The 24,122-nt window shown below is 40.5% G+C and overlaps 1 protein-coding gene across 1 annotated transcript in view; it reads left to right on the top strand.

The window, feature by feature from the left end:
• The first annotated feature begins 3,041 nt into the window (after positions 1-3,041).
• The window catches only part of aacs (acetoacetyl-CoA synthetase), a 30,320-nt gene continuing 9,239 nt past the window's right edge, over positions 3,042-24,122 (top strand). Inside the window, exons 1-11 of the mRNA XM_031849196.1 lie at positions 3,042-3,367; positions 4,220-4,323; positions 5,447-5,567; positions 6,325-6,438; positions 9,627-9,724; positions 10,495-10,609; positions 11,013-11,094; positions 11,263-11,416; positions 14,242-14,322; positions 15,123-15,247; positions 22,724-22,788. Of these exons, the coding sequence (XP_031705056.1) occupies positions 3,229-3,367; positions 4,220-4,323; positions 5,447-5,567; positions 6,325-6,438; positions 9,627-9,724; positions 10,495-10,609; positions 11,013-11,094; positions 11,263-11,416; positions 14,242-14,322; positions 15,123-15,247; positions 22,724-22,788 (1,198 nt within the window). The 5' untranslated portion in view covers positions 3,042-3,228. The remainder of the gene's footprint in view (positions 3,368-4,219; positions 4,324-5,446; positions 5,568-6,324; positions 6,439-9,626; positions 9,725-10,494; positions 10,610-11,012; positions 11,095-11,262; positions 11,417-14,241; positions 14,323-15,122; positions 15,248-22,723; positions 22,789-24,122) is intronic.

Consider the following 24,122-nt stretch of genomic DNA (forward strand, 5'->3'; position numbering starts at 1 on the left):
TGAGAAGGCCGATTCATTGTAAAGCTCAAGGTTCAATGTGTGTCGGTCAGTAAGTTAGTATTTAAATCAATAGGAGATATGTATTACTTGTCCTTCATTTGCCAAAGTGTGTTGCAACATACTAAATCACGCTGCAAAATGCAACATATTGCAAAATATAATTTAAGAATGACAGTATGCATGAGTCAGTTACATGTTTATCGTTACAAGGTCCAAAGATCGGGCATTGGGGAAGAATTCCATGATGAAATATAATGACAGATGTTGCTACTGCTTGTTGCAAAATACATTTTTTTTCAACGTCAAGGTCAGTCAGAATCAGTCAAATCAGCCACTAAAAGGTTTGTCAGTGAGACTGGAACATTTATTTAGGGGTTTGCAATCGTTTTAAAGAAGGCTGACTTATAATGTCACATAATGTTACAGTCAAGGAGAAAATGAAATGCTTTCCTCGGGAAAAGATGTGACACCCAAACCAATATTAGTTTGTGGGGGAGTTTTTCTTTTGAAAAAAAAAGCCTTCAAATGACTTACCTATGATGTCTATGCAAGCTTTGGCTTACTACTGCAACTAGAAAAGGTCAATGCACTGCTTTGGCATGCAATGCATTTAGAATCCAACACAGCCACTATACAATACAGCACTTACTTATCAGAATGTATTGAGATTTACAGAAAAAGGATGTTGTGGCCAAAGAATGTTTAAAGATGCATCATACATTCCCACTTTGTTGGTAAGACCCACAAGATGTATACCGGTTGCTGTGCCAGTGTTTGTGGTAAACAGGGAGACCATGAGCAATACTAGCTGCTTCCCTTATTTATTTATTTTAACATTAATTTGAACCTTTCTAAATGGTCCGCATTGTGCACCAGCCATAGAATCAGTTCATTTGTATGTTTGGGCAATACAATGTAAATAATCACATCCACCTATTCGTGTCCTACACCCTTTCCTATGTGTTGGCTAATGCTTTAATCAAGGTCTTACCACAGCCCCTTTGATAAAAGCATAGTCCAAACATGTGGTTTAGAGGTTGATGCACCTTATTATAATGACTCGGCAAAAAAGACACAGTGTGATTTCACAGCATGTATCCGACTCACATATTTGCTCTTGGATTTCATGGAGTGAGATACGAGGCCACCGTTTTTGCAATCTGGACTCTGGGTCCAAGGCACTGGAGACATTATTCATGAGCACTGTGAATGAAATGTAAATTTAACACTGAATGAGTATTATTGTGTTCATTGTTATTTGTGTATCATTGAAACAACTACAAAAAATGTCAGATGCTGGGATCACAGAATATCTTTTTGTAACCTCTCTTAGCAAGCCAGCATTTTTTAGTATTTTTTTATGCTTTTGTAATCACAAAAGCCTTCACTTATGTTTTATGTGCAGGTGGCATTTTAGGTTCGCCTGATGTCAATGGATACATTTCCAATTGCACTTGGTTGATGACTGAACGATGCAGGGCACTGGGATTGCCATGGTGCCTGAAAGAGACTGTAATGCTAATTTTCACAAATTGTAAAAGCATCACATTTTGTTTAAAAAAAAGTGCAAAAACTTTCGTGTCGTTATTGTGAAATTGCCTCAGGTAAGAGAATTAATTAAGGGCATACAGAAATACGAACTAGACAAGACTAGACAGAACATGGCCTAACCAGAAGGATTGGAATCATTGCATCAAAGTTGAGAAGGCCTCACCAGACAGTGAGGGGGCCGTTCTTCCCTCTCATTGATTGGGCACACCCCTAAACATTCCTGCATCATTGCTCTCTGATTGGCTAATATGCCTCCTCTGAAGCATCAAATCCAGCTTGCCATTGATCAAGCGACAGGCCAGTCCAACGCTGATGATACGCCCTCAGCATAGACCGATCCGTCGGCTGATGTGGAACCAGTGTGCTGGGGACCAATCAAAACCCTTCGTTTTGACAGGCAAATTCCCCACGTGAACGAGACTGGTCTGTTAATTCTATTGCGCGTTCACGTGTGGGTGATGTTCAAGATTTCTATGGAGTCCCACGACGGTGTTATAAAATCCACGAAATCTATACATGCTCACCGTTAAGAATATGAGATTATTCACTTGCCAGTAGAAACGCATCTGCTTTTTATTGGTAAAATTAATGCCATATTTCAGAGGCATATTTCACAGACAGGCAGGGCGAGGTCGTGGAATAATTTGCATACTTTAGATAACTCAATAGGGAAACTATTTTGGTCACAGTTGTGACAAAAGAGATACAGATCACATCAAGTTAAGTAGAAGTTCCTGAGCGAATGGTCGTACATTTCACCAATGCATTGTAGTCATACTTTTTTCCTCCAAAAGTATTTCAAATTTCTTTCTGAAGTTTGACTATATAAAACGGTGAAAATATAAAGTTATGAAGTTTAGCAATTTACAATAATATTTTGGCGGGATACAAGTTTTTTTGTATCAAGGGTCTGGAGACACACCGGTGATATTTTACTTTCATTCTAGCAGAACTTTCGACCGAATATCTGTAATTTGTTTTGCCAATAAGACTACAATAAATCACCTCTGGCCAAATAATTTACAAGACTGTAACTGCGTTACTCTGTTGTTTGTTTGTTGTTTGGTTAAATCTTTGCACTACTGTTTAGTTAGTTCATTTAATATTCTATTTCATTGTATTGTGCATTTTTACATCTAATATTTTTACTCTGTTATTTTTATTGTATATATTGTGCATTTGATATTTGCATTTTATACTTAATATTTTTAGTCTGTTATTATACTTACCTGTACCATAATTGCTGCAGTAGCGAAAAAAATTCCCCTTGTGGGATTAATAATCTATCTATCTATCTATCTATCTATCTATCTATCTATCTATCTATCTATCTATCTATCTATCTATCTATCTATCTATCTATCTAATAACATAGGTACATGTACAAATGATTTTGTGTAACGTTGAACACTTTGCGTTCTTGAACCCAGCTCGCTCTGCTACGTCATGACGCCAGGGCGTGGCCTGTCAGCTTTCCTCGGCAGCCCCACGCTCGCCTTTGACAGAGAGCCCTGGTTAGCTGTCGCGCGCTGTAATTCCCCAGCCATTCAAACCAAGCAGCTCGCCGGTGATCTAATTTAACCCCAACACGAGCCCTCAGCACAGGGACAGTTAGCTTCAGCGAGGCGCTAGCGTCAACCGGTTGTTTGCCAGCGGACAAAAAGGACGGCGACAAAGATGTCTAAAGACACGGAAATGAAGAACGAGAAAATCATGGACATGGAGAGCAAGGTGCTGTGGTACCCGGACTCCAAGAGGAACACACTAATGGATACGTTTAGGAAACAGGTCAACCGGGACTACGGATTTAATCTCGGTGCGTAGAGACGATGGAGGACGACAGACGAGCACTAAAACAGAGAGATTTAAAGTCGGATTTTATTTATTAAGCTGAATAGAAACACAGTAACAGTGTCTCCCTCTGCTATCTGTCGATTACCAAGCTATAAAGCTGCTTTGCAGTGTTTCAAGCTAGCTTTGGTGTGCAACCATTTGGCTTACTGGAGAGACAGTGATTCCGCATGTTAACACATGTATGCAGGTTCTCACCACTCCTTTTTAATAACAAGTAGCTGTGTATAAGACTGCAGCTCTGCCTTGCTCTCGTGCTTGGTTTGCTCGCGGCTCCTCACTGAAGTAGTAGAGATGAGAGACAACGACCTGTTTCCGTTGTGTCGTAAATTTAGGCAAACAGGGCTCTGGAGGAATGCTGAACAACCCCGAGAGAGAGTTATGTAATTGGGGAGAGGTTGGAGTCATTGTGGACAGCTTTGTGTGTGTGTGAAATTAAAATAAAATAATTGATAACGTCAGAAATGGAGTTTCACCTCAACACCTGCCTTGATTTTCCAAACTGTCTGAACATTAACTTTTAATTCTTTAGGTCCTCACTGAACCAAAATCTCTCTTCTCTTCTTTTTAACCAGGCGTATTGATTATTAGTGTTTAATATGTATTGGCATATATTTCCCCTTAAATCAGTGGTTTCAAATTTGGTAGTCAGGATAAATCTTGTTTTGCTTTCGATGTACTTGTACTAATGCCTGACCTGTTCTAGTATTTAGTCATCTGTATGAGCTTGACATCACATGCTTGAGCTGACAGTCACACCTGTAAACAGATGTTTTTGTTATAAATCTGTAGTAATCCTTGATTCTCTGTCTTCTAGTCAACTACAATGAGCTGTATCAGTGGTCGGTGGACAGTTATTCAGATTTCTGGGCAGAAGTGTGGCGCTTCTGTGGCGTCGTCAGCTCCAAGCCATATGAAGAGGTGAGTCCAGCCTCTGCTGGTTTGTCCTGAAGGAGAATGGTTTCGATTTTAGCCTAAAATTTGAATTGAATATTGCCAACAGATAATGTTTTCGGGGTTTGAAACGTCTGGCAGAGTAGAGAAACTCAGCATAAAGATTCAGTGAATGACCAGCATTTTCTTTGGTGGTAATTTTCAACAGCATTCGTTGTACATTACCTCATTTATTGTCATACCTCAAACTAACCCCGTTATGTTACACTGTAAAACAAATGATGGGATTAGTTAACATTTTCTCACTGACAAAGTGTTCGCCTATAAGAACAACATTTTGCTCATGATTATCAATACGCACAAGTTATTATTATGGATTGTGGCACGAAAGGTTGTGTATCCACTGCGTGCATCTATCCTATGAAAGTGTTGTGTCCTGTTGTCCCGCTCAAGCCCCCACCCATAAAAACAATTGTTTCCAATTGTGAATCTGACCGTCTGTGCAGGGATTTAAGATAGAAAATAGTGAATGAGGCCCATTGAAGTGTAAATATGACTAAATAACTTCATTGTTGTGCTACGAGTTGGTGAGAAGTCTTCCTTCGTCATTATTTTCTATGGAAATAATCTGATAGGATTCATCCTTAATGAGAAGATAAAATGTACAACATGTGACACATTTATTTTTGCAGATAGTTTGTGAACGTTTCCCGCCCTGTCTAAACTCAAAGACTGCACGGCTTATGATGGCATTTTGCAACCATTTGTTGACATTAGAATTGCACTTATTTTTGACAAGGCTGCATTAAAGAGCCCGTTGGAAAAAGGAGGTATCACTGATTTTCAAATAATCTTAATTTTTGTGTTTATTATTGCATTTACTATCTAATGTGTAAAGATAAAGCCACTCCGGTGTGTATGTGTGAGGTAGTAAGTGGTGTCTAAGGTTAAGATGCTGTGTCATGTTGTTAACACACCTCATTTGTACACATGGATAACACGTCACATATTACAAAGGGCTTGATAAATATGTAAAGCAGTGGCTTTTATCGTACAGTCCCATTTGTGTACTTCAGTCTCTGCCAGTGTTAAAATGCATGGTCTCCTTGGTCAACGACAATGCTGTGTGTGTTCTATGGGTGTGTACCAGGTTGTGGATTTATCCAAACGGATCTCGGATGTTCCAGAGTGGTTTCAAGGTGCTCGGCTCAACTACGCTGAGAACTTGCTCAAACATGCAGACCAGGACAAAGTAGCTCTCTATGCTGCAAGTAAGTGGAAACAGTATACAATGCTGATTTAAAAAAACAACTGTGTAATACACAGCAACATATGTGACACAGACGGGCTTTATTGATCTCTAGTATGAATCAAATCCCCAACCAAGGCAGTGTTGATAAAGCAGAAACACCTTTCAATCCAGTTTCTGCAGTCTGATGTGTTTGCAGCTTATTTTTTAACAAGATGTGGGTTTGTCCTCCTGAGTTGCACGAAAGAACAGAGTTCAGGTTGCATTTGGTCGCAGAATCGAGCAAGGCTGCAATCGTCACTTCGTTAATAGATTAACTGCTGCTCCCTACTCTATCTCTCAGAGCTGTCGCATACTAATGGATAGGCACTTCTTTATTGCCACGACTGTGTGTATAGGAGGGGGAGTGGGCTTTCGCACACTCATGCCCGCACCCATGTACACACACACACACACACACACACTGTAATGCAATTAGGAGAAGGATGTGGAGCCTCTGTGGATGTCAGTAAACTTACTTAGAGAGAGACAGAGGACCGTTCCTGTCACACTATCATTCTCTATTTATGTCTCCATCTCTGTCTCCTTGCTTTACTTTCTCTCTGCTTTGGGTTGGAACTTTTATTGGCATTTATATCAACCCATAAATAAATACAATATTTACAAAGTGGTGCACAAAGCCTGAATGTTTAAACCAATCAAAACATGTGGAAGGGTCTGAAGCGTTAACAAGATTTTCATGACATGTACATATTTATCTTTGTTTCCGTGTCTACCAGCGGAGGCCAATGATGAGATTGTGAAGGTGACGTTTGGGGAGCTGAGGCGTGATGTCGCATTGTTTGCTGCAGCCATGAGGAAGATGGGCCTCCAGACTGGAGACAGGGTCGTAGGTGAGTCTCAAATGTTTTACCGAATGGCATCAACATTTTATATAACTGTTATTATCAGCCACGTGATGGTTGATTTCCAACCAAAATGAGCTGGTCGATAGATTTATTGCTCTCCTCCTGACTTGTGTCTTTTTCCTTTTGTCTTCTAATGTTCTCCATCCACTCCTTACTTCTTCCTTCTTTCTGATTTGAAACTTGTTGCAACATAAGTTGGATGTGGGCTCTTTTGCTATAGTTCCACCCGTGTTTAAGGAAGGCTTGCTGTCTTGGCACAAGTCGCAGCTTTTTCTGAAAGTGTCCATTTAGTTTTTTCAAAGTTCATATTTGTACAAGGTGGAATGGCTGATTTTCATGTTTTTCTGCTGCTCCTCACTGTACAGTACATCCATTCAGATTCACACAAGTGTCAAATGCTTTAGTTTATTCTTTCACTTTTGTAGCAAACCGATCTGTTATTCTTTATTTAATATTAGTCATTTAAAATAATCGAGTTAGTGTAATGTAATAACAATACCTCACCCACAGCTACTTAACAGATCATTTCAGTGACTTGTATCTTTTTTTCAAAGAGCACTTTGTCACCAGAGAGTATTTAAGTAGTTCAGCCAGCCTGGTTATAGCAGAGGTCCATGCAATGCCTTTACTTTGTGTGTCAGATATAGCAAACGTGTGTTATCCATCACTGTCTCTGAGTCATTCTCTGTTCTCACCATAACGCCGCGATGTGTATCGATCTGTTTGTGCTGTGTCAGTATCAGGGGCTTCAGTTACAGAGGTTGTCAAATATCGTAGTAGCATCTCTGATGTCTGAACCTTTCATTCCGTGAAACAACTTCTGTTTCTGCTCAAGTTGGACTGAACACGTCCTATAAGCCCCTTTGTTACAAACAATTTGTCTGGATAAAGATGGCAGAGAACAGGCGCACTAGTAGTGCGTGCGTGCGTGCGTGCGCTCAGAGGAAAGATGGATATTGCGGTAGGGAAATCCATTAGCTAAATGGCTTAAGCTCTGTGGGAATCTCATTAGAGAGAGAGAGAGAGAGAGAGAGAGAGAGAGAGAGAGAGAGAGAGATTCCAGCTTCCAGCTTCCTTATGCCTCTTTTCCCTCCTTTCCCCTTTACATTCCTCACAGGAAGTGTGTGTGTTTTGAATGTGTGTGCTCGCTGGTGTGTGTTGGGGACAGAGATGTCCTTGTCCTCAGGTTGTAACTAAAATACCTTGACAGTGTCTGTAATCCAGGAGATGTATAAGCACTTAGCTGATGAAGCCAACCAAGCTTTATAGCAGTAAAAGAGCCGACCCAACACACACACACACACACACACACACACACGTTTTAATGCTCCCGTTCGTGCACTTCACTTCCATTGCTCTTGCCCTTGGTCTCATCATCTTCACCATCACTCTCCACCTTGATATGAAGCTTGTATCTAGCCTTCACGCCCACTGTTCATCCTTGATTTCTATTTCACTAAAAACTGCAACCACAGTCTTTTGAATGAAATTTAAAAATAGCAGCATTATCACTTGAAATAAGATGTTATAAACAAATACAAATGGTTTGATTTATAGAAATTACACCATTGAACATTTAAGCAAAATTAACTCACACACACACGACTATGGATTTTCTGACACACGTTGCCTGTTTAGTGTGGCCATGTGTTATTCCAAATGTGGCCACGCTAGCAGGAAAACAATGCCATTCAGATCCTGATTTTCCTGATTTTCTTCTTTACTGTTCATAGAAGCTGCTTTTGAAAGACGGAACCTAAACTAACTCCACCCATAGTTTTCCAGATGACTAAGAAGTTTGTACCAACCACAAGCACTCTATCACTTTATACCGGAACATCTCAGTGCTGAACTTGGACTCAGATCAAGACTGAAATACTAGTCAGGCTGTTGTGATTTTCAGTGGTAGCTATGTTAGCTTTACACCATGGTGGTTCAACTCTGGTTAAGACACTTATTTAATGTCCTCCTTGCTTAATTCTTGCAGTATTGCCAAAGCAACTAGGTGGTGACACTGTGTCAACAAATGTCCGCTAGGGCAGAGAAGAAGAAAACTGCTATTAAGTAAACGCGGACGTAAACAATTCACGATTTAATAATAATTGAAAAAAGACAACTTAGCAATTGTTTCATGAGGAAGAAAAAGTGCTCAAGGATAAACATGTGTTTTGGTGAGGAACACTGAATGTTTGTTTTTGTTTTCATAAGAAAACTCTACAGGGCACCTTTTAAAAAGCTTTATTTATTTTCTCATCATTTACGTTGCCCGGTTTACCACAGGGTAGCCTCCCATGGGTTAAGAGCCTTCCTCCAGGGTATGTTCCCAGAAATTGTAACCATTATCCAATTACTGCTCAACTCACGGGGCTCAAACATGTTTTTTTAATGGGGAAAAAAAATCCAACAAAGATGTTTTTTCTGTATCTCCTGATACTTTCGAGTCCTTGAAATTAATATGAATGAATTGGTAGGGTAATGAAACGCTAACCACGTAGCACAATAGCACTGTGATGCTGCATTTTATTAAACCCATTATCATCCTTAAGGGCTTTGACTTTCATTCAGTGGTTATCATCGAATCTGAAAAGTTTTCTAACAGTAGGCATGATATATCAGATGGTTGCAATGTGTTGCTTTGCCGTGTTGTTACAGCACAGTGAGATAGTGATTCATCAAAGGAGCCACGGAGGCAGTCAAGCAAGGCGTTGCAGTAAGATTATGATCCATGACGCTATACATGCTGGTCCACTGAGAGAGGATAATGATTTACGAGTGTCTGTAGAACCAGAATAGCAGGATGGTGATCTGTCAGACGTCATCGAGCAAAGATCAGCTTCCTTTATAATGTTTTATAATGTTAGATTAGATAACTGTTATCAACAAAGCAGCCCAGTGTCTGTAATGTGAGAGTCTGGCCAATCCATCGTTTTCTTTTAGTAGTTTAGTTCAACCTTTGCCATTGACATCAGGCATCTCAGATTGATTGTAAGCCAATGATGCATATATGCACATTTTGTATATGTACATATATATTTATACTTGTGTAGTTCTGTACGTTTAGCTAAAACCATCTTAATACTCTATTTTTAAAGTCTACATACATCTATAGCCGTTTAAGATGATCATATGGATTGCTGCTTGAACATAATGTTTCCCTCCTCTCTCCCCCTCAGGCTACCTGCCCAATGGTATCCATGCAGTGGAGGCCATGTTGGCAGCAGCCAGCATTGGAGCCATTTGGAGCTCCACGTCAGTCGACTTTGGAGTCAACGTAAGGACTCTATTATACTGTTTGGAGCTTGTATGTCTTTCTTTACATAAGTTTGAGTTTTTTTTTATTCCATTGCATCATCAACACTCTTTTATTTTCTCATTGTTTTAGTCGTTCAAACTAGATTTGATAGTAAAACCAGTTTCCCATGGAGAGGGGAATTTGTAAGCTTTATTTTCCAAGTAAAAATAAACTTTTGAGGACTTTCAAGCACACATCGTTGCTGAATAAGCGTGTTTTCTGAGTACTTGTGTCACAGCAACATTTTTTTGTCTCCTAATCCTGGAGCGAATGAGGTCAATTTTATCAATACTTACAGGGGATTCATGACTGGCAAAACACACTTGCATATGCAAACAAACATATACATGAAGAGGAAATACAGAATCAGATCCGTCGGGCAACATGTCGTGTGCGAGTGGGCAAGTGTGTAGAGTGTAGTTAACTTCATCCTTCAGCATCTTCTTCCACAGTGATCTTTTTTTTGTCATCATGGTGTCTGCTTCTTATTTCTGGTGTGCTACTGCCCCGTGTGGCAGGTCAGAGAACTACACTTAGAATAAAAATATGTCTTCAGCCCAAAAAGGAAGTTATTTGATTGACCATATATGTTTTGTCCTGTTAACTCTTTAAGTAGTTTGTAACGCTGTAGAACATATTCAATAATGAATGATTTTATTTTGCTGAGGCTTTCCTGTCTGCTTACTCCAGTGTTCTCCTTTTTGGTTTTAACCTGCTCTCTCTCTCTCTCTCTCTCGTTTTTGTCTCAGGGTGTCCTTGACAGGTTTTCCCAAATCCAGCCCAAGCTGCTCTTCTCTGTTGCTGCTGTGGTTTACAACGGGAAAACACATGACCACATGGACAAGCTGATCAGTGTCGTCAAAGGTTTGACTATCATCAATTCATTATAGAGACTCCCAAATACATTCGGCTTCTTCAGCGAGCTGGTGGTAAATCCTGGAGGGAATTTCTGCTAACAAGTAGACTGAGCCATTTAAGGGTTAATGCCAGTAGAGTTGAATAAAAACTCTACTCCAGATTAAACAGTTGGAGGAATGAATGCATGACAGATACTTGATAGATGTAAAGGATGAAGTAGGATTTCTTCATCTGCTACCTCTGGAGTGTCCAGAGAATTACCAAGCATCTTTGAGCCCCTCACTGAAAATAATCCTCTTCCGTAAAGAACCAAAATGTGTTACATGTTCATGGATCTCCTCTGGGATCCCGTCTTTGCTTTTCATAAGGTTGTAGTGTGACGCATCCGACTCTCTCTGTCTCTCTGTAGGTCTGCCTGACCTGAAGAGAGTCGTGGTGATTCCCTACGCTCGCTCCAAACAAGAGACGGACCTCTCCAAGATACCCAACAGGTGTGTGTCTGTGGAAACGACTAGACTCAAGTGTTGAAACTGAACAGATACTTTTGTTAGACTGAGAGCAGGTCTGAGATATACTCTCTTGCCCATATCTTGTATCAGTTTTGTCTTTAATTTCTTCTTTGTCTCATTTCTTTTCTCTCCGTTTTTCTTCTTCTGCAGTGTATTTATCGATGATTTCTTGGCGTCTGGTCGTGGCGAGGCTGACCAGTTTCCTCAGCTGGAGTTTGAGCAGCTTCCATTCAGTCATCCTCTGTTCATCATGTACTCTTCTGGCACCACAGGAGCTCCGAAATGCATGGTCCACTCTGCTGGGGTAAGAAAAACATTGTCTTGCATTATCCCCCAAATCATAAATATGGATCACTCCCCCTCTCTTTGTTGAGCGGACACTAAAACGGCAACAAAGTGACACTTCTGTTGCCAGTTTTGTGACTGCTCCATCAGGGTTATATGGATCGCAGCTGTCTCTTTCTCTCTCTCTCTCCATCTCTCTCACACACACACACACACACACACACACACACACATTAGCACACGCTGCTCGCGTCTGTTTACAGAGCTCTCCTGGTTTGGCCCACATGTACAGTTTGAAATAGGCAATTTAGTAACAGGATCTTGATTCATATTGCTAGTTTGGCAGTTTGACCAGAATTCACGAGCAGTGATTGAAAGCTGCTTTAGCGACCCCCTCGGCTCTGATTGGTTGTTTTCCATCGGGCGTTTGGAAAAGGGCAGCTGAGCTGACGGGATGAACCATCTGTCAATCGAAGTCTCCCCAAAAGTCTTCCCAAAAGCTTCAAGTAATGGTTCGGACACATTACTTGAAGCCTAAAAAGATGGATTATTGTGTGATATGTGATTCCACGATTCTCGCGTGATCTCGTGATACTGCGAGTATCCAGCTGTCGTGCTATGTAACTAAAAGGAGGCAGATTATCTGTCTCATGTGCTACTGACAGAATATAGTGGCAGTTTGAGCAAATGTATAGTAAGATTACAACTGTAGCTTTAAGAGCTAAGTTTTAAAGTTAACTCTTGGCCTTGGAAATGGCAGTTAAAAATAACTTGGGTCCATTTCGTAGCTGGTCTGGAGCTTTTGGTAATTAAAATATGATCTTATGAAATAATATCTAGTTATGTTACACAAGCTTGGTTGGCACATAAAGAGCAAAAGCACTGCTGAGAAATATGTTAATGACGTAGGGACGATTGTGTGTGTCCTCAGTCATGCCTTCATATTACATCATCTTTCAGTACTTTTTTTCAGACAAAAGAATCTTATTAATCAAATTAAAACAAAATATGAGTCGCTCATGGCGAGCTTCACAGTAGAAGTAACTGTATGCCTATCATTTATTGGTTTATATTACATTTACCACCACAAGATGGCAGGAAACCTCCATCATCAGATCTTCCAAAGGTTATCCGCTCTCAGGAGCATGAATATCACTTTTTCCTGCTACATTCCACATCTGAGTGAAGGAGAGCGTCGGATGAATGTGTGATTTCAAAAGCGCCACTGCACTTTGAAGTCTGAAACACTCAACATGCAGAACGGTTTAACACACTCGAACAAATGCATTCACACATTTTCACAAAATGTTCTCTCTCTCTCCCTCTCCGATACATTCCCGCCGTCTTTCACATTGGCTTTTCTATCCTTAACTTTCATGCATTGTCTAATTTTTTTCCACTCAGCCCTCCTCTACAGGCTTGCTCTTTAGTTTTTTTTCCCCCTGATTTACATCTTCTTTCTTCTAGCTCCCTTTTTTCTGTTATGTATCCTCTCGATCTCTTTCCTTTGTGCCCCCCTCCTTCTACCCCATGCGACCGATAATTGGACCCTACTGCATTGATGAAAACATTTCGTATTGCGACGCTGGCAGTCCTCTCTGGCTCCACCAATTAGCCCCAGCACTGTTGCGCTCTCTGCTTTGTTACAGCTCTGTTAACATGCTATCAGTAGCAAGATGGCACGCACCAAAGGACTGGCATGGCAGCTGAGTTCTGCCAAAGACCCCACACACACACACACACACACACACACACACACACACACACACAGACAGTGCACCTGTTTATGCGACCAGGAACGTACACATTATTATATCTAACTATAAAGCAAGGAATCGCTGTCTGGCTATATGTATGTGTGTATGTCCTTTTCATATCTCGACAACCCTTCATCCGATCTACTTCACACATGCCGTGTGTATTGCTGGGGACACAAGGATGTGTCAAACTTGCTGCACTTTAGCCAGATGGGGGAGCTACAATAACAGACTTTACATTCTGGTTGTGTAGCTGTTCAACCATAAGTCTCAGTAACGGAAATATATTTTTTCTCCTTGATTCTGTGGGTCCAGAAGAATCTATCCATACAAGCCACACTACGTCTAGATCTAATGTCCAAATCAATTATTTCCCCTGCTACTCTATCAAATTCTGAGGACTCCTCATTAAATTTGCTACAGAACATCTTTGGACCAAGCCAGAAAAAGTTACTTTATGATGTTTCATTCAGTTTTGCTTTTGCTGGCCCTCAAAGTTTGCTCATATTTTGGCTCATATTACAAATAAGAAGTCCCTTGAAGGCTTTGTGCTATTGCAACCGTGCGCGTGCGTGTGCGCGTGCGCGTGCGTGCGCGTGCGTGCGTGCGTGCGTCGGACATGCAGTGTAAATTTGGTGGACACGCAGCATGTTCAACATCAATAAACAAGCAACAGCGCTCTGTTCAGCGTCGGGGCTGTAGGGCTCTGCGGACTGGGTTGAGCGCGTCTTCCGCAGCAAACCTTTAAAGGCCGTTGGATGCTGGATGTACTAACGACACCACCGAACTCTTCTTCGCTTCCCTGCAGTCAACGAGCGATGAACAGTTCTTGACAACGCTGCAAGCATGAAATGGGAACTGCAGTAGTTGATGTAATTTGAACATGGAGTATTTTTTTTGTTACAGCCTCTAATAAGCAGGTGTCTTTGTGCCTTCTGTATGTCAAATGTACGTGTCAGCTCATATCAGCACTGTTACCTTTGTTAATAAACAATATCCAGACAGGGGTAGCGATCATCAAATGTCAAAGTCATGAACAAAAACCTGATGACAAGTCATTATCCCTCTCTCTTTCTCACTTCTGTAGGGCACGCTCATCCAACACTTGAAAGAACACATTCTCCATGGCAATATGACCAGCAGTGATGTCATCATTTACTACACCACGGTAGGTCTGCGAACCTTTCACAATACATATGACATGCTCATATGACCGCTCCCTTGTTGCTTCATCTCAGTTACCAGCAGAGAAGAATTTTGGACTGTTTTTAATCATGAGCTTGGACACACACGCGCACGCACGCACACGCACACACACACACACACACACACACAATGATCTTGTCTAATGAGCAGCATTGAGTGTTGAAGGTCAGAGCTGTGCATCATTTGTAGTTGTTCCTAGAAGATTCTTGCTCCTTTTGATGATAAACACAGAGAGACATTGTTTTTTGGATCAATCGGTGCATCTCGACCAGTATTACATTTTCAATGATATAAAATAGAGAGCAGCTGCAAGTCCTCACATTTCAGAAGCGGGATCCAGGTAACATTTGGCATTTTTGCTTGATAAATGACCTCAATGATTTATTGATTGTCAGAAATGTTTCTACATTTTTTTTGTCAATTTTTTTTGTAATCTTATTGATTAACTGACTAATCGTTTCACTAACTGGAATTGTATAAGTGCCTCACACAGTGTACACTGTACATACTGTATTTGCTCCGCAAACAATTGTCTGTGGAGCTAACGTTACAATCAATATGCAAAAGTATTGGGGACGATGCCGAAGCAGTAGCTCAGCATGCAGAAATAAAGAGAAACACAATTATGTGAACCACAGATGCATAACTCACAGTCTGCATGAGTTTTCAATTTTGCTACCCATTTATCCATGTTGATGAGAAAGGAGTGTTTATGCCAGATAAACTGACCACTGTGTGTGTGTGTGTGTGTGCTGTGCTTAGACCGGCTGGATGATGTGGAACTGGCTGGTGTCTGCTCTGGCAGTGGGAGCCTCTGTGGTTTTATATGACGGTTCACCACTAATGCCCACACCCAATGTACTGTGGAACCTGACAGACCAGCTGGGGTGAGTTAGCCACACACACACCTACACACACACCTACACAAACAGAAAAAGGTGAGGATGACAAAACAGACTGACAATGACTGTTTTTGCTTTCTGTTGGAAGAACATTTTTTATTTTAAACCCAAAATTAAAATTGCCCTTTGAAAACATACTTTTGTCATGAAGGGGATAATTGTGTATGAAACATCTGATAAACATGAAAACACACAAATCTCTACAGATTCTAACCAACGCCTACTGTAGCCTCAATTGCAGTGCAGTGCAGCCTTACCCATGTTGCATTTTCAACACAAATGGTGCAACTGACAGAAGACCAAGCAGAGAGAGGTTTTGTTTTTCCTGTTAATATAATATTTAGTGTAATGAAGAGCAGACAGACGGACATAGAGAGTACAGACAAAAACCAGACAATCAAAGGAGAGAGAGGGATTCGGACACACAGCCAGAGTGAGAGAGAGCACGAGGCAAAGGGTAAGCTTTTCCTTGGAGGTTTTGTTTTCAACCACAGAATTGATTATGTGTTTGCCTAATTGACAACTTGTGCACACACTCGCACAAGAGTAGACCCATGAATAAAGATTTCTGCTGTTTTATAATGTGCATCGTGAAGGGAGACCCTCCTCAGCGGATCGTACAATAAACATTCATTATTTACTTACTAATTTATTATTCCTTATTTAAATGAGAGAAGAGAAGGGGAAAAGGATGTCTTGGTTGTAAACAAAACAAAAAGGAAAGAGGGGAAATGGTGTATACAGTAGACAAAGATCATCATAATTTTGTTTCATTTAATCCATAGATAAGCAATGTTATTATTTGGTGTATAGTTGGAAATAAACCCAATGGAAAATAAGAACAAGCTTCTCAAAAGAACGTAATTTTATGCAGTTTCACCTAACTTTAAAAAGAAATCAGCCTCAAAGTTCAAACATACACAACACTCCAACTTCCTTATTGATTTGCACAGATGAGCGGCCTCTCTGTCATCCTGAAATTGCACTGATGTGTTGTACTCAGCTGAACAGGCTACTTTAAGTCAGCAGGTCAGTCATCCCTTGAGCGTGTCCTTATTGAGATTGATGGTAATGCTGCAGATTTGGAGGACCCGGGTCAAACTACAAGACAGCCGAGACGGCTGAAAGCTAAAGTTTACCACCGGGTCCAGCGACTGTTCACACTATACGAAGGCACAATGTGGACGTCGCATGTGAAAACGAGGCATTACATGTTGTCTGATTACACCTTTTAAAAGATTATTTTGTGGTAACACAGTTACAGCGATAACAATGGGTTTGATCAATGTTGAGAAAAGATTAGGAGGTGAGTCTGGTCCTGTGATACTAGGAATATATATAAACCCACACCCACCACCTGCCTTACTGTTAATTCAAAACATATTTTCCAAAGTAGCACGGAGGGTATTGACAGCACATCATCTTGGTAAATGTCCTGATACCGTCTCTCGCCACCATAAGCAGCAGATAATAAAACCTAGTATTGATCTTCTATTGTTTTTTGGATGTTGCATTGAAAAAGAGGTCAAAGACTATATTGTGTGTGCAGACGGGGCATTAATTGCCTCAAATTTAATGTGTTCCATTGTTTACTGCTGTGTACATCCGAGGAAGTTATAACGGTAAGTGTTAGACCTCTGCCCCGAGGAAGTCAATTATTTTCCTTCGTTATTTCATTTAGATTAAGCCCTTATGCTGCTTTACATTTAGCCTTTCAATTAATTCACTCAGTCATAAATTTGTGTCATCTGCAAACAAGTTTGACATTTTACAAATCTCTCACCCCTAATGGCCACTTTAAAACTAAAAACGGATGTTTTTGAGCAACCTCGCCACTAGAGCAACTCGGTCAACCTGTGGTTAAAGAGTGAAAATAATACACTGTGGTCAGCAAAAGTGAGAGGCAGTTTTAGGGCAGTGATACCTCAGACACATCTTTAGTGCAGCAGGGATGGCATATCGCCTTCAGCAAGGAAGGAAAAAATGAACACAGATGGGGAGTAGTGGGAATTATAGAGCCAGAATGCCTCGTAAAAGTACTTCTACTGCAGAATCTAGATCCAAAAGCTAACAAGCTTCTTTCACAACTAGCCATTTTGAATCATCATTGTATTACAGATCTTCATATGTTGATTGTCGCCCTGGTAAAATAACTATTGGAGTAGGATTGTGCTCATTTCTAATGCTGTATGGTTGGTTGACGTCAACAGTATTGTTTGTATTGTGTCGTAGCGTTTTGCTGACATACTGTAAATGTTATAGTCTTTCAACCTCAATGCTTGTTTGCCCAAAAATAATTTAAATGAGGAGAATAGATAGAACAAGGTTAGGATAGTGTTGGCAAAATTATCCACAAAGAGGAATCCATTGCAGGGCTGTCAGTATGACGGATTAACACATGGAACCTTTTCAACTGTGAGAGGGTTTTTGAACCAATTAAGTGCTGATGTTGCCACCTCCGACACATTCTGCAGATCCTAACGCTATGCCAAAAACCCCTCTGGGAGAGGCTGACGTGACAGTTTTTACACCTTCATCTTTTGAATTGAGGTTGGACATTTTAATCGGGGCTAAATCTGTCGGAGCCTTGGAGGGTCTTAAACTCACATTGAGGCCTCTTCTGTAGTTGTGACTTTTGTTGGTTAGTTGTGAAATTGTAATAACTACCTCTGCTGCATCACGCTTAACCATTGACATTTCCAGTTTTAAATCTCTTCATAGATTGGTTTTGAAAGATTGCACTTTCAATGATGAGAAAGCAGTGGTACTGTAATTTTGCACATCAAACCTTCTGTTTTGCTATAATGGATTATTGCAGATTTGCTGCTTTTGAGAAAAGGGAAAAGGAGAATGTGAGGGGAGAGTCCCAAAAGACTTGTGTTTATTGTTAGTTCTGCAGTAGTTTTCTGTGCTTCACAACATATTGAGGATCTGCTTGAAAGAGACACTGTAGAGGTTCTTTATGTATGTTATTTCCAGAAAGAACTTTCTTTCGAGAAAATAAGTCACAAACTGTTTTAAGAGGTCGTACTTGATGATGTTACCAGTAACATGGACGTCATTGTCACTAAATATATTATAGACGGAGGCTGCGATCTTCACAAGTTATCTCACAACTTCCCCTGCCTGTGTCATGTCGGAAAGAGAGATTTATTGAGGCGGCCGTCGTGAAAACTAAAGCAGCAGCATTCCTGCTTTAAAGCAAGCAAAAGGTTACAACATTTATACCCGTGACAGGTTCCATGTATTAACAGGCCTCTGTTTTCTCTGAGGATCTTCTTGCCTCGTCCATCTTTTGTCCATTCTGTGTTGAGCTGAGATGTCAGATAAAGGATCCCTGCTGTACTTTTGTACCAACTATAGGAATGTTGTCCCTTGCCAATGCAAAACTCTCAGTTGTCCTCTTTGGAGGAGATGACTACAGAAATGGTTTAGCAGATTGCATCTCGCCTGCTCAGTTACAGATTTAGAAATGTGGGCATAATCCTTTAAATAACCTCTTGTCTTCTAGCTGCGTCTGAATGTTGTAACCTGAAGACTCAACTCATTTATCCAAGCTTTTTACAAAGATTATTTATTCACAAACTAAACAGCATCCATACTTGCAGCATATCGATTTACTGTAAAACAAAAATATTTGTGCTTTCATTCTCTGCTCTGCCTTTGTGATTGGCTGCCACCGGTTTAGATCGTAGCACTAAAGGAGAATGCTTTATGGAACAAAACAGAAAGAGCTTCACACTTCTAGATTACAGAAAGAGGGAAGTGCTGATGGAAAAGTCATGTTAAACATGAGATGAAATTGCATTCCTGGGGGGGGGGGCTCAGTATCAGCATCCTGTTTGCGAGAGGAAACAAATTAATAACAAATTAATTTAATTTAAAAATATGGTTGACAGGATATGGAGGCTGTCCTCTTGTATACACGGCAATGAATTTGGTATTTATTGATTTTTGAAAATGATGTAGTGCTTCACACTTTTAATATTGAGGTCATTAGGATTCATGCTCGCAGTTAACTGAAGAGAAGCAGAATTTACATAATTTATATTTGCAAATCGGTAAACAATTACACCATCAAACAAGTGGTTTCAAATTGCTCCTCCTGGTCCCCGACACCTGAGAGGAGAGCGAAGGTCCACTTTTTATATTACAATTCTTTCCAGGGTGGGAGGATAAGTGCGAGAGTAGTTTAGAAAACATGCACACACGCATAGAGACACATTAACGCCGGAGCTGCTCGGAGGCGCTCCTGTGTCTGATTGGCTTAAAGTGTCTCTTATTGGCTCAGTAGCTTCCAGCAACATGTCTCCTCTGAAACAGACACACGTGCATTAATGCAGGCCGACATTCACAAACAGAGACACGCAGCTACTCCTCCACCCTCCATCCTAAACATCCAATTAGCAGCCACACCTGGCCACCTGCCTCCAATCAGAATACACTGACCCCTTTCCATGGTAGCCAGCAATGAAACGACTCCAGATGCGAATGGGGGGGAGGGGGTCAGAGCTGATGGATAGAACGGAGACGGACTGTGTGCGCGGGCAGATGATAAATGGTTTTGTGTTTTGAGTTCATGTGTGTCATCTGCCTTATCCGATGGCTGTATTGTGAAAGTAGAGAACAGGAATAGATCATATTTATCCAGCCTTACCAAATAAACTCATACCGTGTGTGTATATATACCTTCTTAATACATAAAAAAACAATGTTTACTGTACACAGGACAATCTAAGTTCCTTACTTGTGAAGATGAAGGAATTAGATGCCTAAAAGAAAAGTATGTAGAAGTAGATCTGATAGATTTCATTTTTAGTAATATGGATGATCAAGCAAATTGAGAAATTGGTAATTTCATTGACTTAACTATAAATTCAATTCATTGTTTTTTGTTTGTTAGTGCTGACACGTACTTATTACCTTTTTGGTATGTGATCTTTTTCTTCCAACTGAAGCAAAAATGTATCATATGGTAAGAAGGCAAGTAACCGTGCAATGGAAGCCATTGCAAATTACATTGTGTACTTTTGCAATAAAGTATAGAAAATATTATAAAATGATATAGATGGAATATAAGATAATTAAAGCAGCACTGCAGTATGTTATAATATTCAAACAGTTTGAACCCTCATGGATAAAAGGGTAGGCCAACCGATGATATAACCGTGAAATGATAGACATTTGTCAACCCTCACAGATTTTGGCATAAGGTCATTACCACAGTGTCCATCCCTTTAATATCTCGAGATGTATTAGGCCATTGTCGATCAATGAGTGGGCCAAAAAGCAGACATTCATGTCTGGTTGGTCCACAGTGTCCATTAACGGTCTTTCAATACATCGAGATTTGGATTCGCAGTGAATCGGATTAGATCTTGTTTGTAAAATGACATAATCTATGATATAGGATTTCAACATATGAAATTCAAGCAGGCAGAATGGTGTGTGTGCGCACACACGCACTAGGCCATTGCACGTATCATTGAAATCATTCCTTTTTGAGATATTACTTCTTTGGAACTTTCACCTTATCTAACCCCCCCCCCCCCCCCCCTCACATTCCATCCTTCAGCCTATTAATTTGTGATTTTGGGCTATACAAAAATAAATTGAATTGAATTGAATTAACAGTCATCGATTTGAACATGTGACAACAAATGACATCTTTTGGTGCAAAGCAATTCTTGATTTTTGACCAGTCGAGCAAAAGACCGTTGTTTTGTCTCCCAGAGACCAATTCTTATATATATATATATATATATATATATATATATATATCTCTCTTTTGTGATTGACAGACATGGTTACCGTAGTGATGGGAGGCAGTTTGATTGATTTGATGTCAACAAAAATAACTTGGGAAGACACAGACGGAGACAGAAACACAACCATTGACGGAGGCAGACTTTAAAAGGCCCTTTGTTTTAGAATTAAGACTGCAGGGGAACACAGAAGTGACGTTTTGTCACTTCTTGCTTTCCACATGTTGTCCAACTGTTGTCAGCTGTCAGGATGACTTCCATTCACACAGAAGAAAGCAACTTTCCAACAACATTGCATTCGAGGGTTGTTGTGTGCAAACATCCTGTCAATACAGTCTCCTCTGAACTAATCCCGTGTAGAACATTTACAAAGAAGACATCTTGTCCTCTTATGCTAGACTGACCATTATTGTCTGACTGGTTTGTTCAGTTGAAAGTCAATTCCCAATCAGTTGTTGTTCTTCATTGTTCTTGTCTATCCATGAAGGCTTGACTGAGCACACAAGCTCTGTTTCAGCATCACCTTGCTTTTCATCTGCACAGTGACACACACTCTTCTCCTGGGAGCTTCTCAGTACAACCGAGCAACTGAGCAGCTCCACTGGAGCAGATGGGATTAAGGGCAAACTGTTCAACTGTTGGCCTTTTTAAAAAATAAAAAAATAAAAATAAATAAATATATATATTTTTCACATTCAGCACACAGACATTGAAATGATGCCTCGCCATGCATAGATTCAGGGCAACAAATGGAGCATAGTCAGTTCAGGCTGAGCATCGATGTCATGCTTGCTTCAGTCCATTCATTCATGCTTCCCCACCAGTGCCTCATTCAGCAGCTGAAAAGTAACCATCCAATCGTATTTATACAGTTGTATAAACCCTTTATAACACTCTCCCTTCTCACTATTTCTCTGCCAATACAGCCAAGTTGCTGTCTCGGCTCGCTCCACCACCCAACTTCCTTCCAAAATGGGAGTGACCTTTTTGTATCGTCAACTTAACTGAAATCTGAAATCTCCGGAGTCAAATTCTTCACTTTTACTGCCACTTAAGAATCAAAGCTATATTTCAAAAATGGAGTATAGGCTCTAATGTCACATCCCATCCTATGTCACAGTGCAGTGTGTCAGTGCCAGATGACATATTGTCTCACCTGTATATGGTCAGTGCTGTGCAACCGTGGCAAAGTTGTGGTATTCTAGCGGACGCTCAAACACTACCACTGTATTTGCCTGCATTTTAAATTTTGATGGGCTCAATCTAGAGCTGTGATAAAGGATGGTGACGTCACACAGTTCGTCAGCCCGTCTGTCTGTCCGTCCGCTTATCTGTCCAACACTTTGGTCTTGAGCAAGATATCTCAAAAATGAGCAGCCAGATTGCCATGAAATTTGGCAATAATATTCTGCCCACCCTAGAGGATGATTCATAATGTTTGCTAATTTAGTTCTGTTGTTAAAAGTTTCTGCTGTCACAATGCAGAATACATTACATGCATGTAGGAGGGCTTTTGCAATGGCTGTCATTGTTGGCAGCGCTGACGCAAATGATCCTTTTCTCCAAAATAATAAACTGGGTTTTCTTTTTTATGTTGGAAAAAGAATGCTTCGCTGATCCTTCACATTGGTATGCTTGAAAACAATAATTTCCGTCTCTTTTCTTCTGGCTTTGTCCATCTTCTTCTCTTCTCCAGCATCACTATTTTAGGTACCGGCGCCAAGTGGCTGTCTGTGCTGCAAGAGAGGAACCTGAAACCCGGTGAGTTGTGGTCCCAGACACAAACGTGTACACACCTACATGAGCATGCACACAGACATCCAGAGACACACATGGACGCACACAGATAACAAGCAGAAATCCAGAGAGAAATGCATTCACTGACACACACACACACACACACACACACACACACACATCTACTATCTGAGAATGGAACGTGGAACAATAAGAGCAGATGGACACAATAGTCATACTAGTGCTGTTTGACTCAAAATGTCCTTTATGCCGTTTGCTGCATAAATCAACAGTTTGCCCTGTGTTCTGGTGTTTGACACTGAATTGAATGGATAAAAGTGCTGTTGTGATAATTCATACAAGTCATGGATAAGACCAACTAATTGCTTTTAGTCTCACTGCTCTCCAGAGAGAGAACCAGGTCTCCACACATAATCACAGTTGTGCCCGTGCTTATTAGCCTCCCTGCTAACCTTCATACAGGCTGTTCTCTCTTCGCTATTTCTGTGACAAATAATGTCCCTTTAGGAGTGCATGCTAAAATCATTGCTGCTTTGCTATCCTCTTTTGTAAAGGTACTCACGGTATTGTAATAGAACAAAGCTTTTTTTTAATGATTGTTAGGCTCCAGTCCTCAATTTGGTGTAAATTGTGATGATATTTCAACTTGTATACCTGGTTCACACTAGTGACAATGCAGCTCTTTTTGTCTTTGTAAAAGACAAAGAAATACCACTTATATTGAATTACATAAGCTGGCTTTTGGTTTACATAATTATATATCAAACCTTTTGCTCTTCTGTTTCTCATCTTCTTTGTGTGCTCTTCTTCATCCCTTTATCTAAATGCTCAAATTATCCTCCTGTTCTCCTCATCTTCATTTAAATGACCACTTATAACTAATTCAAAAGGCTTAGCTGTTAACTACTTCTCCTTACATTTCCTTACTTTCTACATTCTCTGTCTATCCCATTTCTCCTCCTCTCCTCTCCTAAATTAAATTAGCACTTACAACTGATGTTCATTGCATAAACAGTTGCTGTGTGTTTCAGTTCCCAGTGCGCTGTTATAATCACCACAAATCTTTATTCATGGCACCTGCTTTGTGGGTCTCTGTGTCTGCAACTTGTAAATTAACGACACGCATTCCCAATTTTGTGGCTAAACAGGAAGGCACGAAAAACAAAATCTCTCTCTCTCTCTGTCTCTCTATCTCTCTGTGTGCTCCATCCCCTTCAGTCAGCCAGCCACTTGATCCATTTGGCACTGTGTGTGTATGTTTGGATGCTTATTAGAGAAAGAAGGCATGGCAGAGGGGTGTGTGTGTGTGTGTGTGTGTGTGTGTGTGTGTGTGTGTG

The sequence above is a fragment of the Anarrhichthys ocellatus genome, unplaced genomic scaffold (assembly GCF_004355925.1).
Source record: "Anarrhichthys ocellatus isolate YVR2014 unplaced genomic scaffold, GSC_Weel_1.0 scaffold9, whole genome shotgun sequence".
Taxonomy (NCBI): Eukaryota; Metazoa; Chordata; class Actinopteri; order Perciformes; family Anarhichadidae; genus Anarrhichthys; species Anarrhichthys ocellatus.